Source organism: Equus quagga, chromosome 15, assembly GCF_021613505.1.
Source record: "Equus quagga isolate Etosha38 chromosome 15, UCLA_HA_Equagga_1.0, whole genome shotgun sequence".
NCBI classification, from domain to species: domain Eukaryota; kingdom Metazoa; phylum Chordata; class Mammalia; order Perissodactyla; family Equidae; genus Equus; species Equus quagga.
In genome coordinates this window covers 52,785,537-52,806,834 of record NC_060281.1, presented here as the reverse complement: position 1 = coordinate 52,806,834, position 21,298 = coordinate 52,785,537, and the positions used below count along the sequence as shown (strand labels likewise).

The following is a 21,298-nucleotide window of genomic DNA, read 5'->3' as shown; positions in this document are numbered from 1 at the left end:
GGTGCATTGATGCAGTGGTCAGACTCTGACACAACTATCTCAGTAACAAAGCTTTGGATGTGAGAGGAGTAAAGCAATGTTAAGTAAAGAGTCTGTTCCTTAGGATTCTTCATGGCTCAGTCCCCTGCGGGTCCCAGGGAGAAGGCAGTGATGAAAGCAGAACGGCATGTACTTGAATTTACACAAGAATATTGGGGTTGCAAGAGAGGAGAGCTTTGCAAGCTCTCCCACACAGAACAGCAAAGGAGAGACAGGAATACTCCTCAGCTTTCCCACAGAACACTGCACAGAGTCTGGCAGCTGCAGGGTTCCTCCGCATCAGCACCAGTGCCCATCAGAGCACGGGACACTTTGTGTGAGTGAGAGGGACCTCTGCCAAGCAGCAGTGCTCGGCAGGCAATCAGCTCTCCACAGACGCAGGGGTGGACGCTCAGTAGACGTGGCAGCACCAGCCTTACCCGGCAGAAGGGAGTCTGAGCAAGAGGCCTATCCCCACAGATGTCATGAAATAACTGACCAGAACTATTCACGAACATTCCCTGTGAGAACACCTGAGAAAAGTGGGTACGGGTGTACGCTGAGGGTGGAGGCCAGTGCAGGCGATTTGTGAGGAGCTGGGGAAGGAACTGGTGAGACATAAATTATAGATAAAGTGTCGTGAGCTATTGCTTAGGTGTGTATCTCTGGAGCAGAGATCTGTCTTTGGTAAACAGATAGAAGATAAGTATAATCTTATTTATTAAGACTCAAAAATAGATTTTTAAACACTTTTAAAACATATTCACAAGGCTAAAATGATTTGTGAATTAACTCAGTGGTTACACAGAAATTTACCAAGTGTAAGGAAACTGAAATTTTACTAAACAAATACATATTCTTCACAATGAATATAATAATAAGAGTTTCTTTCTAGTCATTTTGCAAATTATGGCATTCTCTCCAAGAGTATGGAAATAAAATCCAAATAAATATTTCTTTCATAACATTCTGGCCTCATTAAAAGATATTAAATAACTTGCCTTAATTTCAAGTGAATAAAATGAAATCTGCTATACAGAAAAAGAAAGAGCTTCAATTTCACAACTAGAAAATAAAGTCATTCGGGATTCAATATTGAATATACGAGGCACGAAAAAAGCTAATGCTGCTGCTAAGGTTGCGATTCAAGATATTTGTCATGATTATTACAACCTCCACTTCCACAGGAAGTAGTGAGTGAATACAAAACTCCTTGGAGATTTACTCCAAGGCCAGATAGCTGCATTCAGGACACCTTGGAACTGCACCAGTTTCTGAATCTGGGGACATGGGGAAGAATAAAGCTCATTCACATTTAACAACAGCGATGAAAGGAGATTCTGTTTGGATGTGCTCTGCTTATCAAGTGCTGACCAGAGGGGAAGCAGGTCGGCTATTCTGCATGTACAAGTGGTATCCTTTGAACAGAAAAACAAAAGAAAGCTTTTAATGAGTTATCGGGAAAAACATGGACCAGATTTTATTTATAATTTTTAAAGCAATAATCATACCTATATTATTTCTATAAATTCTAAAAATATCTACAGTATTTCAGTATATTTACGGTAAAGTCAAAAGATGTGTTCTTTTGCCGCTAATACCGAGCAAGAGACAATCTGTGAGTCACCGGGAGAGACTGTTTCATATTTTCCTTCTTTCGAGCTATAAAATCAACCAATATGGGGATTTACTGAGCAATCCAGATCCTTTGCCTACTGAATGAAACCCCTGTCACATACTTGTTTGTTTGGCAGTGTATTACCACCACAGTGACACCTGAGCCACACTTCTTTGCGTAAAGTCTTTTCTAAGAGGCAGAGGAAAATCATACTCTTCCCTTAGCACTTTAATCCTGATAATGTCAAATCAAACTGAGCATCATTAGCAGGTTCTAATAGGAAAATAAGTCATTAGAAGCCAAAATGCAGAGGTGTGTGTAAAATAAATGGAAGGACACCCTATTGACCTTTATGATGGTTAGAGTCTTATGAATGAATTTTAGATATTTGAATCTCATGTTATTTTGAGCACCTTCTGGGATATCATCTTCATTCATTCATTCATCCACATTCAATCATTGTGGTCTCCCAAAACATTGGGCTGATGGACAAAGGCAGACCTCTCTGTGGAGGGAGAGGAGAAAGAGGTGACAAGTATTACCTACTTTACAGGTGATAAGAGGCAGAAGACAAAGTGATTTACTACAATTATATACCATGTGTGGCTAAACCCATTGCCTTTGCCAACATAGTGTGTCGAAATAAAGAAAATTATGTAAATGCAAGTCTCTAACTCCCATTTTTTTATTAGCATTGTGTCACACAATCTTCTCTCTGGGTTCTTCTTGAGCTGTTGTTTTGAATCCTGTTAAATGAGCACTTTTATGGAATATTACTATTCTTTTTCTTATCGATAAAGCATTTCTATGCAATGGATAGTAGAAAGTATTTTCTAGTGCGTTTTCTCAACTGTCTGTAAAGTGCCTAACAACAGAAGCTGCAAGCGCTTCCCTCTAGTCCCCACCCTCCATCCCTGCTTCCAACCAGACGGCCATCCTGTGCTTTGCCTATGTAAAAGTTTTGAAGCTATTATTGGAAATAAGATAAAACATAATAAAGGAAATAACTAAATTAAAATATTTTTAGCTTCATATACAGTGCCAGTATCTGCAGTATGTAGGAAATGAACTGGGCAGACAGAACTGAAATCTGCAGCCCTTTAAATTAACACTGAGCAATTTATGTTTGGTAAATTGGTTACTCCAGTCATTTCATTCATTCAACGATTTTTCAGTTTAACCGCATGCAAGCAAGGTCTTTTTTTTTTTTTAAAGATTGGCGCCTGAGCTAACATCTGTTACCAATCCCTTTTTATTTTTACCTTCTTCTCCCCAAAGCCCCCCAGTACATAGTTATATATTCTAGCTGTAGGTCCTTCTGGTTGTGCTATGTGGGATGCCACCTCAGCATGGCTTGATGAGTGGTGCCATGCCCGCACCCAGGATCTGAACCTGCGAAACCCTGGGCCACTGAATCAGAGCATGCAAACTTAACCACTCAGCCAAGGGGCCAGCCCCACAAGGTCTTCTTCTGAATGCTTATCTTCAGTGTAACTTGTAATAAGGTAGACGAAATGCGTTAAAGTGAATAAATTTCCATTTGAAACAATTATAAATGTATCAAAAGTTAAAATGGAGTTAGAGAAGCACAACCATATCAAGTCATATAAATAATTTAACTGAATATTACTAAATTTTCCTTAAAAAGTACGAGCATCAATCTATCCCTTTGTCTATTAGAAACTAGCTGACTTCTATAAAATAAAGAAAAATGAGCAAAGTTATTTTCTAATTGTTATTTTCATGATCTTATCATTTTAAAAGTATTCTCTTGGCTAAAGTCTTCACCTAGTTTTAGCCTTTCAGCACTCAAACATTATTTGATTTTTCTTTTTAAATATAGTTTAGAATTGTATCATTATAGAGAATGTTAATTAATATATAGCTAATGCAGTTATAAAAGATTTATAGTGTCTTCCCTCCCAAACTCTACAAGAGAAAGGATGAATTCAATAACACTAATGTCATGGTTGGGTGGTGTTCACTAATGAGTAGTGACTCTCAGCAGGGGAATGAGTGGTTGAGAAAGATTCCCAAGTTTTCTTTAAGAAGATATTTGATGCAGACATGTTTTCAGAAAGATACAGTGGAAGTAGCAATTGCAACAGTTATGAGAGTATGGCTTCCACTTCACTAGTGATCTCAATTGATTAGTGGTTCTAGCTGTTTCTCAAATTGTGACCAAAATTAGTCTTGAGAAAAATAAAGACTTAAAGAAAGTTTCCTGTTCTGATTGTATGAAAATGTGTGTTGGATATAGATACACACTCATGCACCACACAGCAATGTTTCGGTCAATGACGGACCACATATACAACAGTGGTCCTATAAGATCAGTGGTACTATATGGCCTGGGTGTGTAGTAGACTATACCATCTAGGTTTGTGTAAGTACTATAGGGGAGGAAGAAATTTTCCTCTAGTCTTAGGTTCTTCTGGCTGGTCCAAAAATTAAATTGACATGAGACAGATTAACAGGAGAAAAACAAACAAAAGTTTAATAACATGTACACAGGGGAGAAACCCAAGAAAACCAAGTAACTCATCAAAATGACTGAAGCCCTCACCTTAAATACCACCCTCAGCTAAAGACAAAAGAAGATGTTGGGGCTGGGGAGAGTCAGGAACTTCAAAGAGAAGGCAGGCACTTCACAGGAGGTGAAAAGGAGCAAACATTTTGGAAAACAAGTGTTTGGCCACACAGAAACAGAAGAACACAGAGGGAAGCCCAACAAACAGGCTTTTCTAGCTTCCTCGCTGCCTACCACTAATTCACGTGATGCTACGGTGATAGCTTGCTTCCTGAGACATGTTTTTAAATCTGAATTCTTGTAGCAGTTAAGGGGGAGGTGACAGGAAAAATTTTCTGAGTCCCTTGTTTCTTACAAATAATCAGCCTAAAATAAACCTCATGTTAAAGAGACATACTTGGGTGGTAAATTGTGTTCCCCTTCAGTACTCTCTGTGATGTTTGCGCAAGGATGGAACTGCCTAATGACGCATTTAGAACGTATCCCCATCATTAAGTGACACATGACTGTATTAGAAAACTGAAAGAAGGAGATGTTAGACTATGAGTTTGTTTGTTTTTTAAAGGAGAAATTCTGGCCAACTCATTTGTGTAGCTTTAAAACAGCCCAAGGGTTGAAAATGTAAATGACTCCTGTAGCCAGTAGGAAGGTGGGCAGAAGGGTCAAGATAATGCAGTGCTGGGCTGCAAAGACAGAGTTGGGCAGCATGTGGTAGGAAATCCTTTGTGATCCTTCTTGGCTGTAACAGGGGGACAAGCCAACTCTTATACATTAATCCTGGACTTGGAGATGAAGTGTTCTACTACAGATCTCTGGAACAGCCACCAAGAAACTGAGTCTTAAATAGAAAGCCACTTTTGTTTCACTAGACAAACTAGGAATTGTGGGAAAATGAAAGCTGTCTATTAGTATTTTCTTCATGTCCATTGTCTCATTAGTATAGGGTTCTTAAATCCACCAAAAGACTTATTATGAAGGTGGCAGCTGAAAGCAATCAGAAGAGAAAATCTTACAATGGTAAATACACACACTCTCATTTGCCACTTTCTCTAACTCTTCCCTTTGAAGGACTGGAGTGAGGAGTTGTCTGACTTTCAACTAATTGTTCATTCTAGCTTGCTATTCATTCAGTCTCTAGAATTCTCTAACATAGGAGTCACTTAAGTATATTCACAGAGACAGTTATTTAACATCATGACAGCAATGATTATTTTAGCTTAGGATAAAATCTTTTAGAATAAAACACATTCATGTCAAACCCACAAGGGCAGCTTGTATGCACTTAGCAGGATGTCAGAATGTAGGATGAACTCAACGTTATTTACATTAATCAAAAATCCTATTTAACCAAAATGGGCTTTCCGAATTCCATAGGGATCTCTTAAAGGGAATGCTCATACATCCAGCCACTGAGTAAAGATTATTGCTTCACTGTAAAGTCAGTAATCATCATAATGAGGCAGAAAGCACTGGAAAATGAATTAAGAGACCCAGGTTCTGTCTTGACTCTGGCACCAACAAGTTTTGTAGCCTTGAACCTCATTTACATAATATAGAAAAAAACCCCACCTTCCTTATGATGACTGAATTAGCTACCACTGAGTGTCATTTACCTGGAAACAAAGATTTAATGACAAGTGTTCATGGAACATATGCCTCAAGATGTCCAACTATATTTTAGAATCAGTAAAACAAGAATACCCTTCGTGCTGTTTTTCATGTGCAATTCCAATATGATCACTAGATTAATGGTACGAAATTTTATCTTTGGCCACACTTTCAACTCATACAAAAGAGTCTCTAACTTTATATGTATCCAGCATATGAAAAATTGAAGAATTAACAGGATTTATTGTCAGTTGATAAACTGTAGCCCGATTTCTTCATATGAACTTTAACACAGCTATATAGAATGTTAATATTATTATATCTAACAAAGTATGCTTTTAAGAGTAACTATCTTACTCTAAAAGGAACTATCTTTCCTTACATGGAGATTTAATATCTTTAGGTAAAATAACATTTGAAAAGTTTTGATGTGACTACTTCTCCATTTCTCAAACTCACCCTTCTGTGTTTTAAAAACAATAACTTTTAAAATGTATTATGTAAAAATTAACATGTTTATTTATAAGGATTCCTTTCCCATCACACAGCACTATAAAGGCATGAGAATTAGCTCTGCATGATCCAGACTGTTTGTTGTGAATAGAACCATAGGAGAAACACTGAGTGATTTTTTTAAACCTCAGATGAAACAAGGAGCAGCTTATTGGCTCTCATAACTATCAGAGAATCATGGGCATCTAATTCAACCTTCCACCCAAAGCTGGAAATAATTACTTTCTACAATAATTCTGATAGAAATTCATCCTCCTTACTGGAAAAACTCCAGAGAAAGACTTTTCACTACTTTTCAGGGTAGCACATTCTGTGTTTTGAAGGTTTCTTGGTTTTGGAAAGCCCTTTCTTATTTTGTGGTAAAAATCTTTCTCCATTCAATTGTTACCCATCAATCTTAGTTCTCTCCTTTGAAATCACACAAAACTAATATTTTTTCCCCCACATGAGACTTCAGATATTTGATCATAGGCATCATTTCACACCGAGCCTTCACCTTTCCTAGCACACAGCCTCAGTAAATTCAACTTCTCCCCTTCTTTCACTCCCTCCCCCTCTTCCCTACTTTGTTCTCTGACCTTGCCTCCTTACCTTCCTTCCTCCTTCTACAAGCATTAATTGAATATTCTAGGTATCAGATACATGTACGTATATGACATAAGCTCTAGACCCTTACCTACTTCAGCATTCTCTTCTGGATTTATTCCAGTTTGTTGACATCTTTTTTTATACAGCCTTTAGAAGTAAACAAGTTCAGAATCTGGTAGAATTATTACCTCTCTTACTCTGAGAGCCATATTTCTATTGCTATAACCAATTCCTCTTGCCTGTGCCTAGCTAAACTTTCTCCCTAATATCATTCCTCCAACGCGGTCTAATTTGGACTTTGGGGTCAGGGGGAGCAGTCTACAGACATGGACTTCTCTTCTCTTCCATCAACCAAATGACAACTCTAGAGTTTCTCTATAACTATGTATAAGTTGCTTTGGTTACAGGATGTCTTTTCCTATTTGGGGATTTGGTTTTGCTTTAGATTGGCACGTAGCATTTTAACTCCATAGAAGGTTAAAATGAGTCCTTGTTCCAGAACATTGTACACCTCCCTTACTACAGCTGCCCAGTAAGCTACTGCTTGATTTAACCTTCTATTTATCTTGGTCGCTTTATACAGAGATTTTACTGTTGGCTAGAAGCAGGTGTGGACAAACAGGCTGATCTATGATTGATGGCTTCAGTCCAGAGTAACCAGCTCCAGCAGAGGAGTAAATTGCCTGCCTCCAAGTTGTAACAATGGTTATAGGCTTTCTTTTCCTTTCTTTTTTACTTGTTGATGGGTTTATAAAGAAAAAGATTAAATTCTCCCTCACTACCTACCTACAGCTGCCATGTAGCTTGCTTTTATTTAGCGGCATTTTTTTTCATTTTAAAACAGTATGTCAAGGAGTTTCTAATTTCAGAATTACCCCCAACATCACTGATTTCTTCATTATAGAAACCACAGATGATAGTAATAATAAACGAAAATAGAATGTGTTTACTAGGTACCATTGTATTTATTGGGCATATTACATACTATTATCTCAGTTAATTCTCCCAATTATTCTAACAAGATAGGTGTTTTTATCTCTCTTGACAGATCAGGAAGTGAGGCTTAGAGACGCAAAGAAGTTGCCTAATTTCACAGAGCTGGTAAATGATGAACCACCATTGTTTAAAGGAATGCTGGGCCTCTTGCCACGATGCAGGCGGTGATGATTTTTAGCCAGTCTTGTGTCTGGCATGTGTGGGAGGTCACTGAACGCTCCGGCAGAAAGAGGCACATCACTCAGTGTGGTCACTGCAAAGAAGGGGAGTTTCACACGGGTTCCAGTCTTGGTTCTGACACTAAGTAGCTGCATAACCTTGGGCAAAATGTTATCTCTGAGCAGCGTCTTCGCCATCTATAAAATGAAAAAGAAATCCTAACTTCACAGTGTTGTGAAGATTAACGGATTTCATATTGTAAAACTATCTATGACAGGCCTGCAGACTGACTAGAAGCTTGACAATCATTCATTTGGTGTCCTGCATTTTCAAATCCCAACTCAGCGGCATACTGTCACATCCTTCTATCTCCCACTGCCATCATACTTGGAAAATCTAAAGGCAGTGAAGTCATAGCAGAGAAGTGTCCCTGCTTTAATTAGTGCTTGTCTCAACAGTGATATCTTTTTTAAAAAAATTACAAGAGGGAATGCAGTGGTGTAAAAAGGAGAGTAACAAAATTCCAGTCTGAATTTTAACACTGGAAAGGGACCCAAGCGATATTCAACAGAACTATTCTCAAAGATGCCGGGTGATTAGATATTAGAGAGGAGGGCAAGTGAGAGGACGCCAGGGGCAGAGGGCTCAAAAGCCCCTGATGACTGACTTTCCATTAGGAAACACAAATATTTATGGTGTATAATTTGAGTAAAAATGCTCTCCTTATTCCTTTATGCTCCTTTCCCCAGCCTGCCTGTTTCCCTGTCTGCAAAAAGGAAATGGCAGTACCAACTGCCAGGTTGCTGAGGACGCGTGAATACAGGAAAGCTTCTGATAACAGCACCTGGCACATAGTAAGAACTCAGTCAATGAGACTAGCTGCTGCTGTTGTCAGTATTTGCTAGTCTCTCTCTTCTCGCACATGGGAAGATAGCCTTATTCCTTTAATTGGTGTTGGCTATGAGAAACGTGCCCTTCTACACGTCCTTTAGTTCTCTAGAACTGCACGGATGCCGAGTGGGACCGTGTAAGGCCTTTCACATGTTGGTTCAGCCAGCCAAGAAGAAAGGATTAGGGTTTAGGGAAACAATAGAAGGCCCTCCTGCCACGTGGCTCTCTGTCCTACATGTGCAATACTTACAGGTCTCTGACCTGAGACTCTAAGACAGATGCCAACTCCGAACCTATTTTTAACATGGGAAAAAATGTAAAGGCAAAACATGTAGAGAATAATCAAATAAATATATCACATATGTTAAAATTGTATCATATTTGTTTCAAATCTTTTAAAATGAATTCAATAATTATTGAGTACCCACTATGCTCTGCGAACTGAGACATATAACTGATGAAGCTGTCATCCCCTGTGTACAGCTCCCAATCCTGTGTCCCTAGCTCCTTCCCCAGATATAACTACTGTGATAAATTTGATGTCAAGGCTTCCTGTCTATGTTTTTATATATTTATACACAGATACTCACCAACAAAAATAGCACTGTTTTGTACATTTTAAGGATTTATATAAATGATACTTATCTTTCTGCAGCTTGATCTATTCATGTTGACACATGGAGATCTAGTTCCTTCTCTGTAACTGCTATACAGTATTCCATCATATGACTATTCCAAATTGTTATTTAGCCATTTCCTTACTGAGGGATATTGAAGGTTGTTTCCATTTTTCTGCTATTACAAACAATGCTGCTTTTTACAAATCTCCTTATGTTCAGAAGGGAGAATTTCTCTGGGAATAAACTAGTTGTGGAATTGCTGTTGTTTGGGGAATACATTTCTAGTTTTAGTAAAAACTACCATATTACTCTAAAAATTTTATGGGACTTGCTACTGTCAGCGTATTAAATTTTTGCCAAGTGCACGGATAGGATGGTTTTAATTTGCATTTCCTATTACTACTGCAGTTGTGCTTGTCTTTAAATGTCTATTGGCTGAGCGGGGCTCCTCTGCAGTGAGCTCCTGTTAATAAACCTTATCTATGTTTCTAATAGGTTGCTTGTCTTGTTTATTGATTCATAGAAGTCAAATATAGAATCTATATAACAATATAGAAAATATCTTCTAGTCTGTTGCTTGTTGGTTTTCCTCAGCGTGATTTGATGAGCAGTGCCATGTCCGCGCCCAGGATCTGAACCAACGAAACACTGGGCTGCCTGCAGCGGAGCGCGCGCACTCAACCACTTGGCCATGGGGCCAGCCCCTGTTGGGTTTTTTTAAATCCCTGCCTATGGTGTCTTCTGCCACCCCAAAATTTTAAATTTTGATATGGTCAAATCTGTCACTTTTTATGGTTTGTGTTTTTTCAGTCTCACTGAAAATACCATTGGTATCAGGAAAGGCAGTCAGTATAATGAAACAAGCAACGCAGTAGAAGACAAGAGACATAGGTATAAAGCGGGTTTGAGTCCCCAGTCCACCATTTACTACTTGTATGACTCAATAAAACAACCTCTCTTAGTCTCAGTTTCCTCAAACACGGGAACGCTACTTTACACATCTGTTCATTCATCCAACAAGTATTCTCTGAGAGTTTCTTCTGTGCTGGCACCATTCTAATGTTGAAATTACAGTGGTAAACAAGACATACAAAATTCTTGCCCTAACAGAGCTTATTTGAAAAGGGGGAAATAGATTATAAACATCAACAAAGATAAGATTGCCATCATTAGGGATGTTGTGGAAAGTTCCTCTAAAGTTGCTCACAAATTAAAGGTGTAATGATGCTATTTTATTTGAAAATGAATTTATAGGGAATCAAGCCATACAAGACAAAATAAGTCTACCGAGCAGGAAAGAATTTTACACTGAAGGGCAATATGGACTTCAACCAGAAACCCAGAGACTCCATTCCGTTTGGTTCAAAGCACTCCTCCAGCCTTTCTCGGGCCAGTCTTTGCAGCAACTTCATGCCAGCCAGGCTGGTCTACTGATGCCCTCAACATGTCCACTGTGTCTTCCACTTTTCCCATCTAATGTTAGCCTCTTCTAACAATCTCCCCTCCTGGATCACACACAGTCAGTCCTGTATTGTCAACTCATTTCAGTTTTACCCATATACTTAAATTTCTCATCAATTTTCACTACTTGCAAGCTGACAAGAAAAAAGTAGGAAAAGAAGCTATGTACATATATATTCTCTTTCCTATTGGGAATCTATATTATTCCCAATATACAAAGCCAATAATCTGCTATATTTATGATTCTAGTAACTGAAATAATGACGATCCAGTGGGAAAGGCAGAGAATGGAAGAAATATTTTCTCATATGACAAATTTTTAGGGCTTAAAACATTAGATTCAGCACTAGTAAGAAGCTCAAGACACAGGCAATTTGATGTAGGCGGTGGAGCAAACAGCTGAGATTTACTCTGATTGCTCCTGGGATTTCCTGAAGCTGTGATTCAAATCCATGGCACAATTTCCAAAATACATTCCGTTCTACAATACGAGTGCTTCTACAGGTGAGAACTATTCACTAAGAAAAATTGTTTTGAAACAAGCACATAATTTAGTTTTTCATTTTTCCCTAATTAACAGAATTCATGCAGCCTAAAGAAAAAGAACCAAAAATCAGAGAATGAAATCTTTATCACATTTTCATTTTCTCCAGAAGAAGTCCTGAATGTCAAAACCAAAATCCATTATTACAGGAATAGAAGGATTTTTTTTAATGTAAATACATGTAGATCAATAAGTTAGTTTTTAAAAATATCCCTATTCCAGGCAGAGAAAAAAGTTAGGGTTATAAAGACGAATATGATAAAGTGTCTGTGGGTAATAGCCACCAGTTTTCAGTATCTACTATCACCTAGCTTGTATATTATGAGGGACTTCATATATATTATCTTATTCTTCACTAAGTATTATTATATCTATTTTGTAGATGACATAAATGGAGTAGAGAATTGAACCCAGGAGAGTGTGGTTAGAGACAAGTTTTCAAAAGCTGACAACATGAAAATAAGCAAGAAGAACTGACATATTAGTTCAGCCCCCTTGTAACCTTATCCAGGCTCTCCCAACTCTAGATATTATGGAAACCAGATCAATCTTCCTAAATGTTGCTTTCATTTGACTCTCCATTTCAAAAGCCTGTGTTCCACTACCTGTAAAAATTTAGGAGAAACTTCTTAGCCTCAGATTCAAGAAACTTCTTAGCTTCAGATTCAGACAACTTCAAAATCTGACTCGATCCATCCCATAATGCTGTTGGTCTACAGCCCTCACAAATTTAACACTGAGCACCTAATCTGAGCCAGGCTCTGCAAAGACATGGTTGCTCACAGTATAGTCTTTCTCAAACACATCTGTTATTGCTTTCCAGGTCCTTGCTCAGTTATTTCCCCTAAATGGAATGCTCTGCTCGATTCTACACGCCTTTCTTTTCCTACATATCCAACCTATTCAAGATCCAGCATTGATCCCAACTCCTTCATGAAGCACACACTAAACATTTTTGCTGGAAGGTAGTCCCTCATTCCTTGGAGCCTCTAGAGCACTGGATTCCAAATCCGTGTGTATCTGATTCCAGGCATGCAGACTCCAAAGCCCCTCCCTCAGAGATTCTGATTCCCCAGGTCTGGCTTCACCCAGGCTGGGAATGTGCATTTAAACAAGTCTGTCCGATTCCTAAGTTCATCTCCTACCCATGCTCCCTCTCAGACAACTGGTTTGGTTTTTTCCCAATTCATCCTTTCTGGGTGTTAAATGGGATGTGAAGAGAAAAGAGCACTGCACTGGGAGGTGGCACTTGACTTCACCAGCAAGTGTTTGCCGTACATCAGGCAGTAGCCTAGATGCCTGAGATGCATTACTGAGCAACGCAGACAAAAACGTCTGTCCTCATGAAGCTGCATTCAGGGAGGAAGGGACAAAGAAAAATCACATAACATAACAAACAAGTAAATTACTAGAAGGTTCCAAGTGCTATTTAAATAAGTGAACTGCTAGGTTATACGTGCTATGAAAAAAGAGAGCAGTGTACAGGGATCAGGCATGTGTGAATACGGCAGGGCAGCTCCCAGTTTTAAACAGAGAGGTCAGGGTAGGTCTAATGAAGGAGGTATTAAGAAGACAGCCATACACGGGGCTGGCCCCGTGGCCAAGTTTGCGCGCTCTGCTGCAGGCGGCCCAGTGTTTCGTTGGTTCGAATCCTGAGCGTGGACATGGCACCGCTCATCAAACCACGCTGAGGCAGCGTCCCACGTGCCACAACTAGAAGGACCCACAATGAAGAATATACAACTATGTACTGGGGGGCTTTGGGGAGAAAAAGGAAAAAAATAAAATCTTTAAAAAAAAAGAGGACAGCCATACAGCTCTCTGGGGGAGAGCCAGTCAGCCAGCCAGAAGGAACAGCCAGCATAAAGGCCCTAAGGGATTCTGACAAAACAACCTTGTGAAAAAGGTAATACCCATTTTGCAGGTGAGTAAACAGTGTCTCAGAGTGACTTGATCAAGGGAATAAAGCTGGTCAACAGTAAAGCCAGGACCAGGAACCAGATTTCTTGACTCCTGGTCCAGTGCCTTTCTTCTATTCTGTGCCTTTGTTCACCAGGCACAGAGGAAAGCGCTCTGTCTCCTGCAAGCACTGAGTACATGTGCGGTGTCATCACTGCTGTGGTGGTGGTGGTTATTATTATTATTAATCAGGTCCACTGATATTTCTTGAAAGGTAGATAAAGCTCAAAGAATAACTTCATTTTCCCTTCCCACGGTTTATTTTTCTCTTTCCTTTATCTGTGTTTCTTTTCTTGAGCAGATCATTTTAACATCAGATTGTCAATTAAAGTAATTATATTTCTTTGGATATTTAGGAAAGGTGTTAAGCATAGGAATAAGCTATAAAATAGAAACCATCTATGACAACACGAAAAAGAGCTGATGAAAGAGTGGAGAGAATGTGGAGCCCAGTGCTTCCCAGGTAGAGAACTCTGCTTCTCAAGAGAGGTAGGAAGGGAGGGCGGGAGGGAGGGGAAGGGGGCGGGGAAGGAGCAGAAGGGGGGCCTTTGGAACAGGCCAGGACCAGAGCCTCCCAACATCAAGCTACTAAATGCAAACGATGATCGTGGCCTTGAAGAAATAGTGAACTTCAAGTAAAAAAGTAAAGAACAAAGAGACTGCAAAAGAGAAAACCTGTAGAAAAGTCATGGAAATGGGGCTGGAGAGAAGAGATTTAAAGATATTTTCAAGCAAAAATATGAGAATATTATACAATCAACAATATAAAAGAAAAAAGAGTAAGAATCAGATTTCAGACACAGTAGACTTGAGAGCTGGTGGAATTACTAACAGCAAAAGGGAGCAGAGAGGAGTCTGAAAGGTGAGCTTCCTCTCGGTAACGCTGGGTTTAAGGTGGCAGCCAGGTTCTCACGAGTGGAAAGGGGCTAGGAGATAAGAGGCAAACTTGGAGGACATGTATCATCTAGGGTTGTTCTGTCCAACACAGCAGCCTCTAACCACGCAGGGCTCTTGAGCACTTGAAATTGTGGCTAGCCTGAACCAAATGTGCTGGAAGTATAAACGCACACCAGATTTCAAAGATTTCCTATGAAAAAAAAGAATGTAATCTCACTGGTATCTTTTTACATTGATTACATGTTGAAATAACATTTGCATGGATTAAAAATATTATTAAAATTTCATCTCTCTCTTTTTACTTTTTAATGTTACTAGAAAATTAAAAATTACATATGTGGCTTGCATTATGCTCCTACTAGACACTTGATATAGAGCAGTGCTAGATACGCATGAGGGTCACATAAGGGCAAGGGGACTCAGGTGAATCACAGACATCATTCTAGATATCTCAACCAGAGACAGCCGGGTGTGGGAGAAAGAAGAGCACACACCATTATAATAGTTAATATCTACCGAACACTCTAAGCACCATGCTAGACACATTAAGTGCATCATCTTATTTGTTCCTCCCAAGAACGTTATGAAATAATACGACAGTCTTCTTTTACAAAAGAAAAAACTGAAGCCTAAAGAAGGTAGTCTGCCCAAGGTCACACAGTTAAATGCTGGTGTTGGGATTCAAACCCATGAATGACTCCAGATCGCAAGTTCTAAATTGTCACATCATCAATTCCAGAACAATCCATCCTCTGTAATTATTAAATTGTTAGATTTCAAATGGTTATTTTTAAACTAACAATTTATTCAAATAGTTCATTGTCAGAGTCAGTGATATACCAAGGACGTCCTAATTTGATTAAGGAAAAATACAAATGTGTAAGTTTGTAACTTTGAATTATGATAAGTTACTGATGTTGGCATATTTTCACTATGCTGGACCTGAGAGTTTCTAGTGCAAATTCTTGCCCTTTATCAATGTCTATTCCTAAAAACCCAAACCATCAAATTAGATGGTACACATCCGATTGTCCAACAGAGATGATCATGGGCACAACTCTGAACAGCAAGGCCCTGTTTTCTGAATACAATCAGCTATACAGTATGGATCCGCTTCAATTTTAAACACTCGCTTTCAAACTATGAAAGTACCTGAACCTCCCAAACTATGATTCAAATATTGGAAGGGAGCTGGATTAAATTGCAACCTTTTGTCAAAGAACCAAAATTTAAGCTTACCCAAGAGGATTAAAAATGGGTTTTGTACTTCTTGAAAATTCAACACTTTCAAGCAACAGAAAGAAAAAATGGCTTGATACTTTGACTGGAATCATAACATAGCAAAATCTCCTACAAACACAAATTGGGATCAAAAGAATGAGGTGTCTTTCATTTATGTTTGGTTGGCTGGTTTTAATTTCAAATAGAAACTTCTTTCTTTCCTTTTTACCTTAAATTTCTACCACCTATGTGGACAAGACAGTAATCACAGAACCGCTGAACTTACACAATGAGGGCTATAATTACAACATTTTCAGAAACTTGCCCATGTAAATTTTATCAAGCCATTTGGTTGAAATCATAAAAACACGTCCCAGGTTTAAAACAAAGGATTGCCATCAATTTACACTACAGAAATAGAAAAACAAAAGAGAATCCGAAGCCAAACTATTTGTTTTGGAATAAGACTAATTAGCAGAGACATCACAAGAGACGGTTCATGTTGGACGTAGATCCAAAAGGTGTCTCTAATTGATCCACTGATTTACTTATGAATTTAACCCCCTACCCTTCCCACTTCCTGACTCATTTTTTTCTTAAGTGAGATGACTTTGATTTGGATATATTTATAAAAAATATCTCCTCTGAAGACCCAAAGTTTCTGAAAAACGCTTGTCTATAGAGGTAGTATCATAATTGTACAGGGTAGAGCTTATAAGAGCTTGCCCTTTATTTTGGCTCTTTCAGGTTAATTCCCACAGCTCTTCCATCCAATTAAGGAGATATCCTTGGACTTGTTCCCTTATTCATTACAATTCATAATAATTTGGAACAAAGAATCAGACCGTGAAGGAGAAAGCTAGTTAGCTCTAAAAATGCCTAGTCCACCCAGGTGCCAAGGTGTCTAGAGCATGAAGTGACTGACCGAGGCATAGGAGATGGCCACCTCTACTCTTATCATTGAGGGCCACCAAATCAAGTCCTTCCTGTTCAAGAGTAGAAACTTCACTTGGAATCCTCATCATTACAACTGTCAGTTGGATAGATAATCCCTGTAATTGCATTGCTGCTTCCCATTTGTACATCAGCATAAAGTGTGCTGCTTTATTGGGTCAATTTTTTTAAAACTTTACTGAGTACCTACTATGCTAGGCACTACTGTAGGTACTGGAAATAGCAGTAAACAAAACGACAAAAATCTCAGCCCTACTGAAACTTACACTCTGGTGGGAACCACATTCAACGAACAAGGTAAATAAATAAAATAGTACGTTAAATATTAGATGCTGAAGAGAAAGCAAAAAAAAAAAAAAAAAAAAAAGCAGTCGGGGGAACATGACCTGCGGTGGGTAGGGTGGGAAAGACTGGAATTTTGGATAAAGCGGCTAGAAGAGGCTTCACATATAATCAGGTAGACAGAGTGTGCCCGAAAGGATAGAGGGCAAAATCTAGGACTGATTAGTGCTAGCTGGAGGGGGGAGAAGAAAGCAGATTAGCATATTTTAACAAGCCCTGAAGTGGAGAGGAAACCATATGGGAGGGAGGAGAGAAGCAGAGGTAAAATAACGGACCACTGAACGCAAACGCGGGCTTCCCATTCTGCCCAGGACTGACTGGTCCTTTGAGCCTGGCAGGACACACTTTTTCTTTTTGTAGTCACAGAACCAGGCTCTGCTGCCAAAACTCTCAGGCAGTTCATCAGACGGGGACAGACGGACAGGGACACAGATACACACCCCTCTCTCTCTCCAGAATCCGAGTTTAACGCGAGCACAAAGCGCTATGAATTCAGAGTCGGGGACTGGCCTGGGAAACTGGAGAGAAGTGGTTGGAAGGAACACATCAAAGGCCCCTCCATCCCGGGGTACAGATGGAAACCTACCCCCGACTCCGCTCTGCACACCCAGCGAGGCGCGGGCAAGCACACGGACACACCCCCGGGCTGGCGGGCACGGTGCAGGGCGGAGAGGAGGCATGAAGTCAACCGTTAGAGCCCCAAACCCCGCACTTCCCGAGGCGGGTCGGTCCCGCGCCGGGGCAACGCCACCCCCTAGCCGGGAGCCGGCGGGCGGTGGGCCGGAGCGTGGGCGCGGGAAGAATGGCCGCCGCGGGCGGAGGGGGCCGTTTCGTCGGGCAGGGCCAGCGCCCGGCCGGCCGCGTGCATGCAACAGGGGTCTGGCCGCGAGCGGGGGCGCCGAGGGCCGGGGCGGGACCGCGGGCCGGACAAAGCGGCTCCGGACGGGGGACCCGGCCCGGCCCGCGCGCCCCCCGCCCAAACGTTCACCGCCCGGCCTCGGGCCTGCGCGGCCGGGCCCGCCGAGAGCCGCGGGTTCCAGAGCTCGAACCCGCAGCTCCCGCGCCGCCGCCCGCTCGGCCCGTTCCCGCCCAGCGCGACGGTCGGGAGAGAAAGGAAGGGCGGCGGCGGCGCGCGGCCCCACTCACCATGATCCACGGCCGCGACCCGGGCGGGCGGGCGGCGATGCGCTGTCCAGGGTAGCCAGCGTCCCTCTGCCCCGCGCTCCCGAGGGCCCGCTCCGTTACTACTCCCACGCCCACGCCCGGCGCGCGCACGCCCGCGCTCCCCGCCCCCTCGGGCTCGCGCCGCTCCGAGCTCGTGGCCGTTTCGGGCGCCCGCCCCCTCCCCTCGCCGGGGCCTCGCCCGCAGTGTCGCGAGGCGGCCGGCGGGGGAGGGGCGGGGCAGGCGAGGAGGCAGCCCGTGCGGCCTCGCGCGCCCCGTCCTGGGAGCACGGCTTGTCCCGCGCGGCCGCGGCGCCCCCTGCCGGGAGGGCGGCGATTTACAGGCCCAGCGGGCTCCCGCCGCGCGCGGCGGGTCCAGGTTGGCCGAGTTGGGAGGGGAACCCGTGTGGACCCACCTTCTGCCGGCTTCAGTCGGCCGCCCTTGGATGCTGCGACGGCTGCGGGAGCTGTGGGGAGGAGGGGGCTACAGAGGCCCAGGGCAGTGGTCCTGCTCTTAGTTGGGCTCCGCGGCTTTCAAGCACGGGTTAAAGGGAGGATGGCCCTCGCTCATGCAGGTTTGCGGGATGTGGGTATTGGTCGCGTTCCTTTAGGGATGAGGTCGGGGAGCGGATCAGTCAGAGAAGGAGACTCCTTGTCTCACACAACACTGGATTCTATTCCAGGGGTTTCTCAGTTAATGCCACCAAGTGTTAGTTTAACACTTAGTTGTGAACAGAAAGTATGGCATCTTAGATCCTGGGCTTTTAATTTTATATCGCCCAAGCGAAAGATGTTGGGAAAGGTAGACTTGTGTTACATGACCTTTCCTCTTTTCTAGCATTAAGGATGTGTGCTTGCTTGTTTATGTGGCCGACGTGGTACACTAAAATGCAAGCAAAGGTAAGCATGTTTATTGGAGTCAGGAACACCACATCTGGATGTGCGTGGGGGTACCTGCAACGTACATGTAGCACTCCACACCTGAAGTAATGCAGACGTATTTGCAGTTTTGTAAAGTAACAGGATGAATAACCATAGGTGCCGGGGCTAACTCTTAATTGTCCTATAATTACCTAATATTTAGAGTTTCCTGTAGTTGGAGTGTTAAACATCAGGCACATATTTGTTTAGAAGAGGTGGAGAACTTAAGACCATGAACAGGTAGGTATTTGTTAACCAAGTCTCATAAAATCTCACTAGCAGTGGGCTCAGGAGTCAACCCTGCCTCATACTGGCTGTGTGATACCTGGGTACTTAGCTAACCTCTCTGTGCTCCAGTTTCCTGATCTATAAATTGGGGATAAAAATGGCACTTACACTACATATTGTTATTAGGAGTACATCAATACGAGTGAAACAGTAGAAAAATGGCGCAAAAGTACTAGTTATTGATGTTATTGATCTGATGCCTGTGGGAATCAGAAAGTGGTATTCTGTTGAATGCCAGCATATTTTTATTTAAAGTGTCTGGAGGGCCAAAACCAAATATATAATTTGATGCCAGGTCCAGTCATTCAGTCACTTTGTTCATTCAACAAACGTTTGAGTGCCTCATATGCCAGGCAATGTAGTAGGAGCTGGGGGTACACTGATGAACAAACCCTGCTATTAGGAGTTTTCAGAATCTGTGATGATCCAAATTATGACATTCAGAGAGTGGAAGGGAAATTCACCCAATTATTCACCAAATATTGTGTTTTTCCCCTGAATAACAGTATTGTGGGATGATTTTTTTTCTTTTTCTATTTTCTCTTCATTTTTCAGATTTTTTTAACCTGTTTTACTTTATATTTTTAAAGCCAGAAAAATAGCTTCCACATTCTTTGGATATTGAACTATAAAAATACTGGATCGGAATTTCACTGTATCATTAATCTGATGCAGTAGAATGTGAATCATTAATCTAGACAGTGATTCTCGGATATTATTATGTATCAATTGCACCTGAGGGTTTAATCACCTACAGAGACTTGGGACCTGTCCTGGTGGTCTCAGGCGCAGAACAGGACTACAAACTTTAACAAGCATCACAAGGGAGGCTGATGCAGGCAGATGGCCCTTCGACCACATTTGGAGAACATACGTCCATCATCTACTCAGGAAAAGCGTTAGTCTATTTTTCTAACAACAACAAGGAAAAAAAGTGTGGCGACCACTCTCTAAGCACTCTGCTGTTTGCTGGCAGAAATGGTACCATTGATGTCGTCTACACCTTGCAAAGCACACCAGGTTAACTCTTAACCTGAATTATCTCTATTCTTCCCACTACCATTTAGCCTAATAATCATCATTTTACATTTATTATGTAAAAACAGATATCAACCCCTAAGGGCAGGAGGCCTAAAAAGTCTCCTATATCTTATCTAGTCCTCAAAGTACTGTTTTACGGCTTCCTTTGTCACTACAATAAAGGCATTTTAATACACCATTGACATGCCTTTATGAGATCTGCTTCCTTTTATGATTTGTTCTGCTGTAGGGATTACACCAAGGCTTGTGTTTCTTAGCTGTACGGCAAGCCCGCCTTGAGCGTGTGTATCAGCTGAAGGGCCACGATAACAGAACTGTAGCCTAATCACGTGTTAGGTACTCACCTGGGTGTGTACTAGAGGTAATTAGCATAATCTGAGAATCTTAAACCTAGAGACAGAGATCAGACTCTCTCTCTTTTATGCATATATATATATTTTATATTTTACAGGTGAAGAAAGTCTATCTCAGAAAAGTTAGAGAAAACCGACAACTAGTAGGTCGTAGCTGTTAAGCCTGACCTCTTGACCCTTGGGTCTGTGTTCTCAATGCCACTCCTGCCTCTCCAGTTCCAGCCTTCCAGCCCTTATCAAAATTATGAGGTCGAAGGGGCTGGCCACTGGCGCAGTGGTGAAGTTCACACGTTCCTCCTCGGAGGCCTGGAGCTCACTGGCCTGGATCCCAGGTACAGACCTACACACTGCTTGGCAAGCCACTCTGTGGTGGGCGTCCCACATAAAATAGAGGAAGGTGGGCACAGATCTTAGCTCAGGGCCAGTCTTCCTCAGTAGAAAGAGGCGGATAGGCAGCAGATGTTCGCTCAGGTCTAATCTTCCTCAGGAAAAAAAAAAATTAGGAAGTTGGCAAACTTTGTCTTCTGTGAGTCTAGTCTTTTTCTGTGGTTTTCTTCTTCTTCATCATCCCTTCTTTTGACACTTAGCATCTTTGTATTTTATCCTGAGAAAAAT

General features: G+C 41.6%; 1 protein-coding gene across 1 annotated transcript in view; it reads right to left on the bottom strand.

Annotated features, from left to right (window-relative positions):
• The window catches only part of ELOVL2 (ELOVL fatty acid elongase 2), a 59,130-nt gene extending 40,978 nt beyond the window's left edge, over positions 1 to 18,152 (bottom strand). Inside the window, exon 1 of the mRNA XM_046640805.1 lies at positions 18,066 to 18,152. Coding sequence (XP_046496761.1) covers positions 18,066 to 18,068 — 3 coding nt within the window. The 5' untranslated portion in view covers positions 18,069 to 18,152. The remainder of the gene's footprint in view (positions 1 to 18,065) is intronic.
• Positions 18,153 to 21,298: the final 3,146 nt, after the last annotated feature.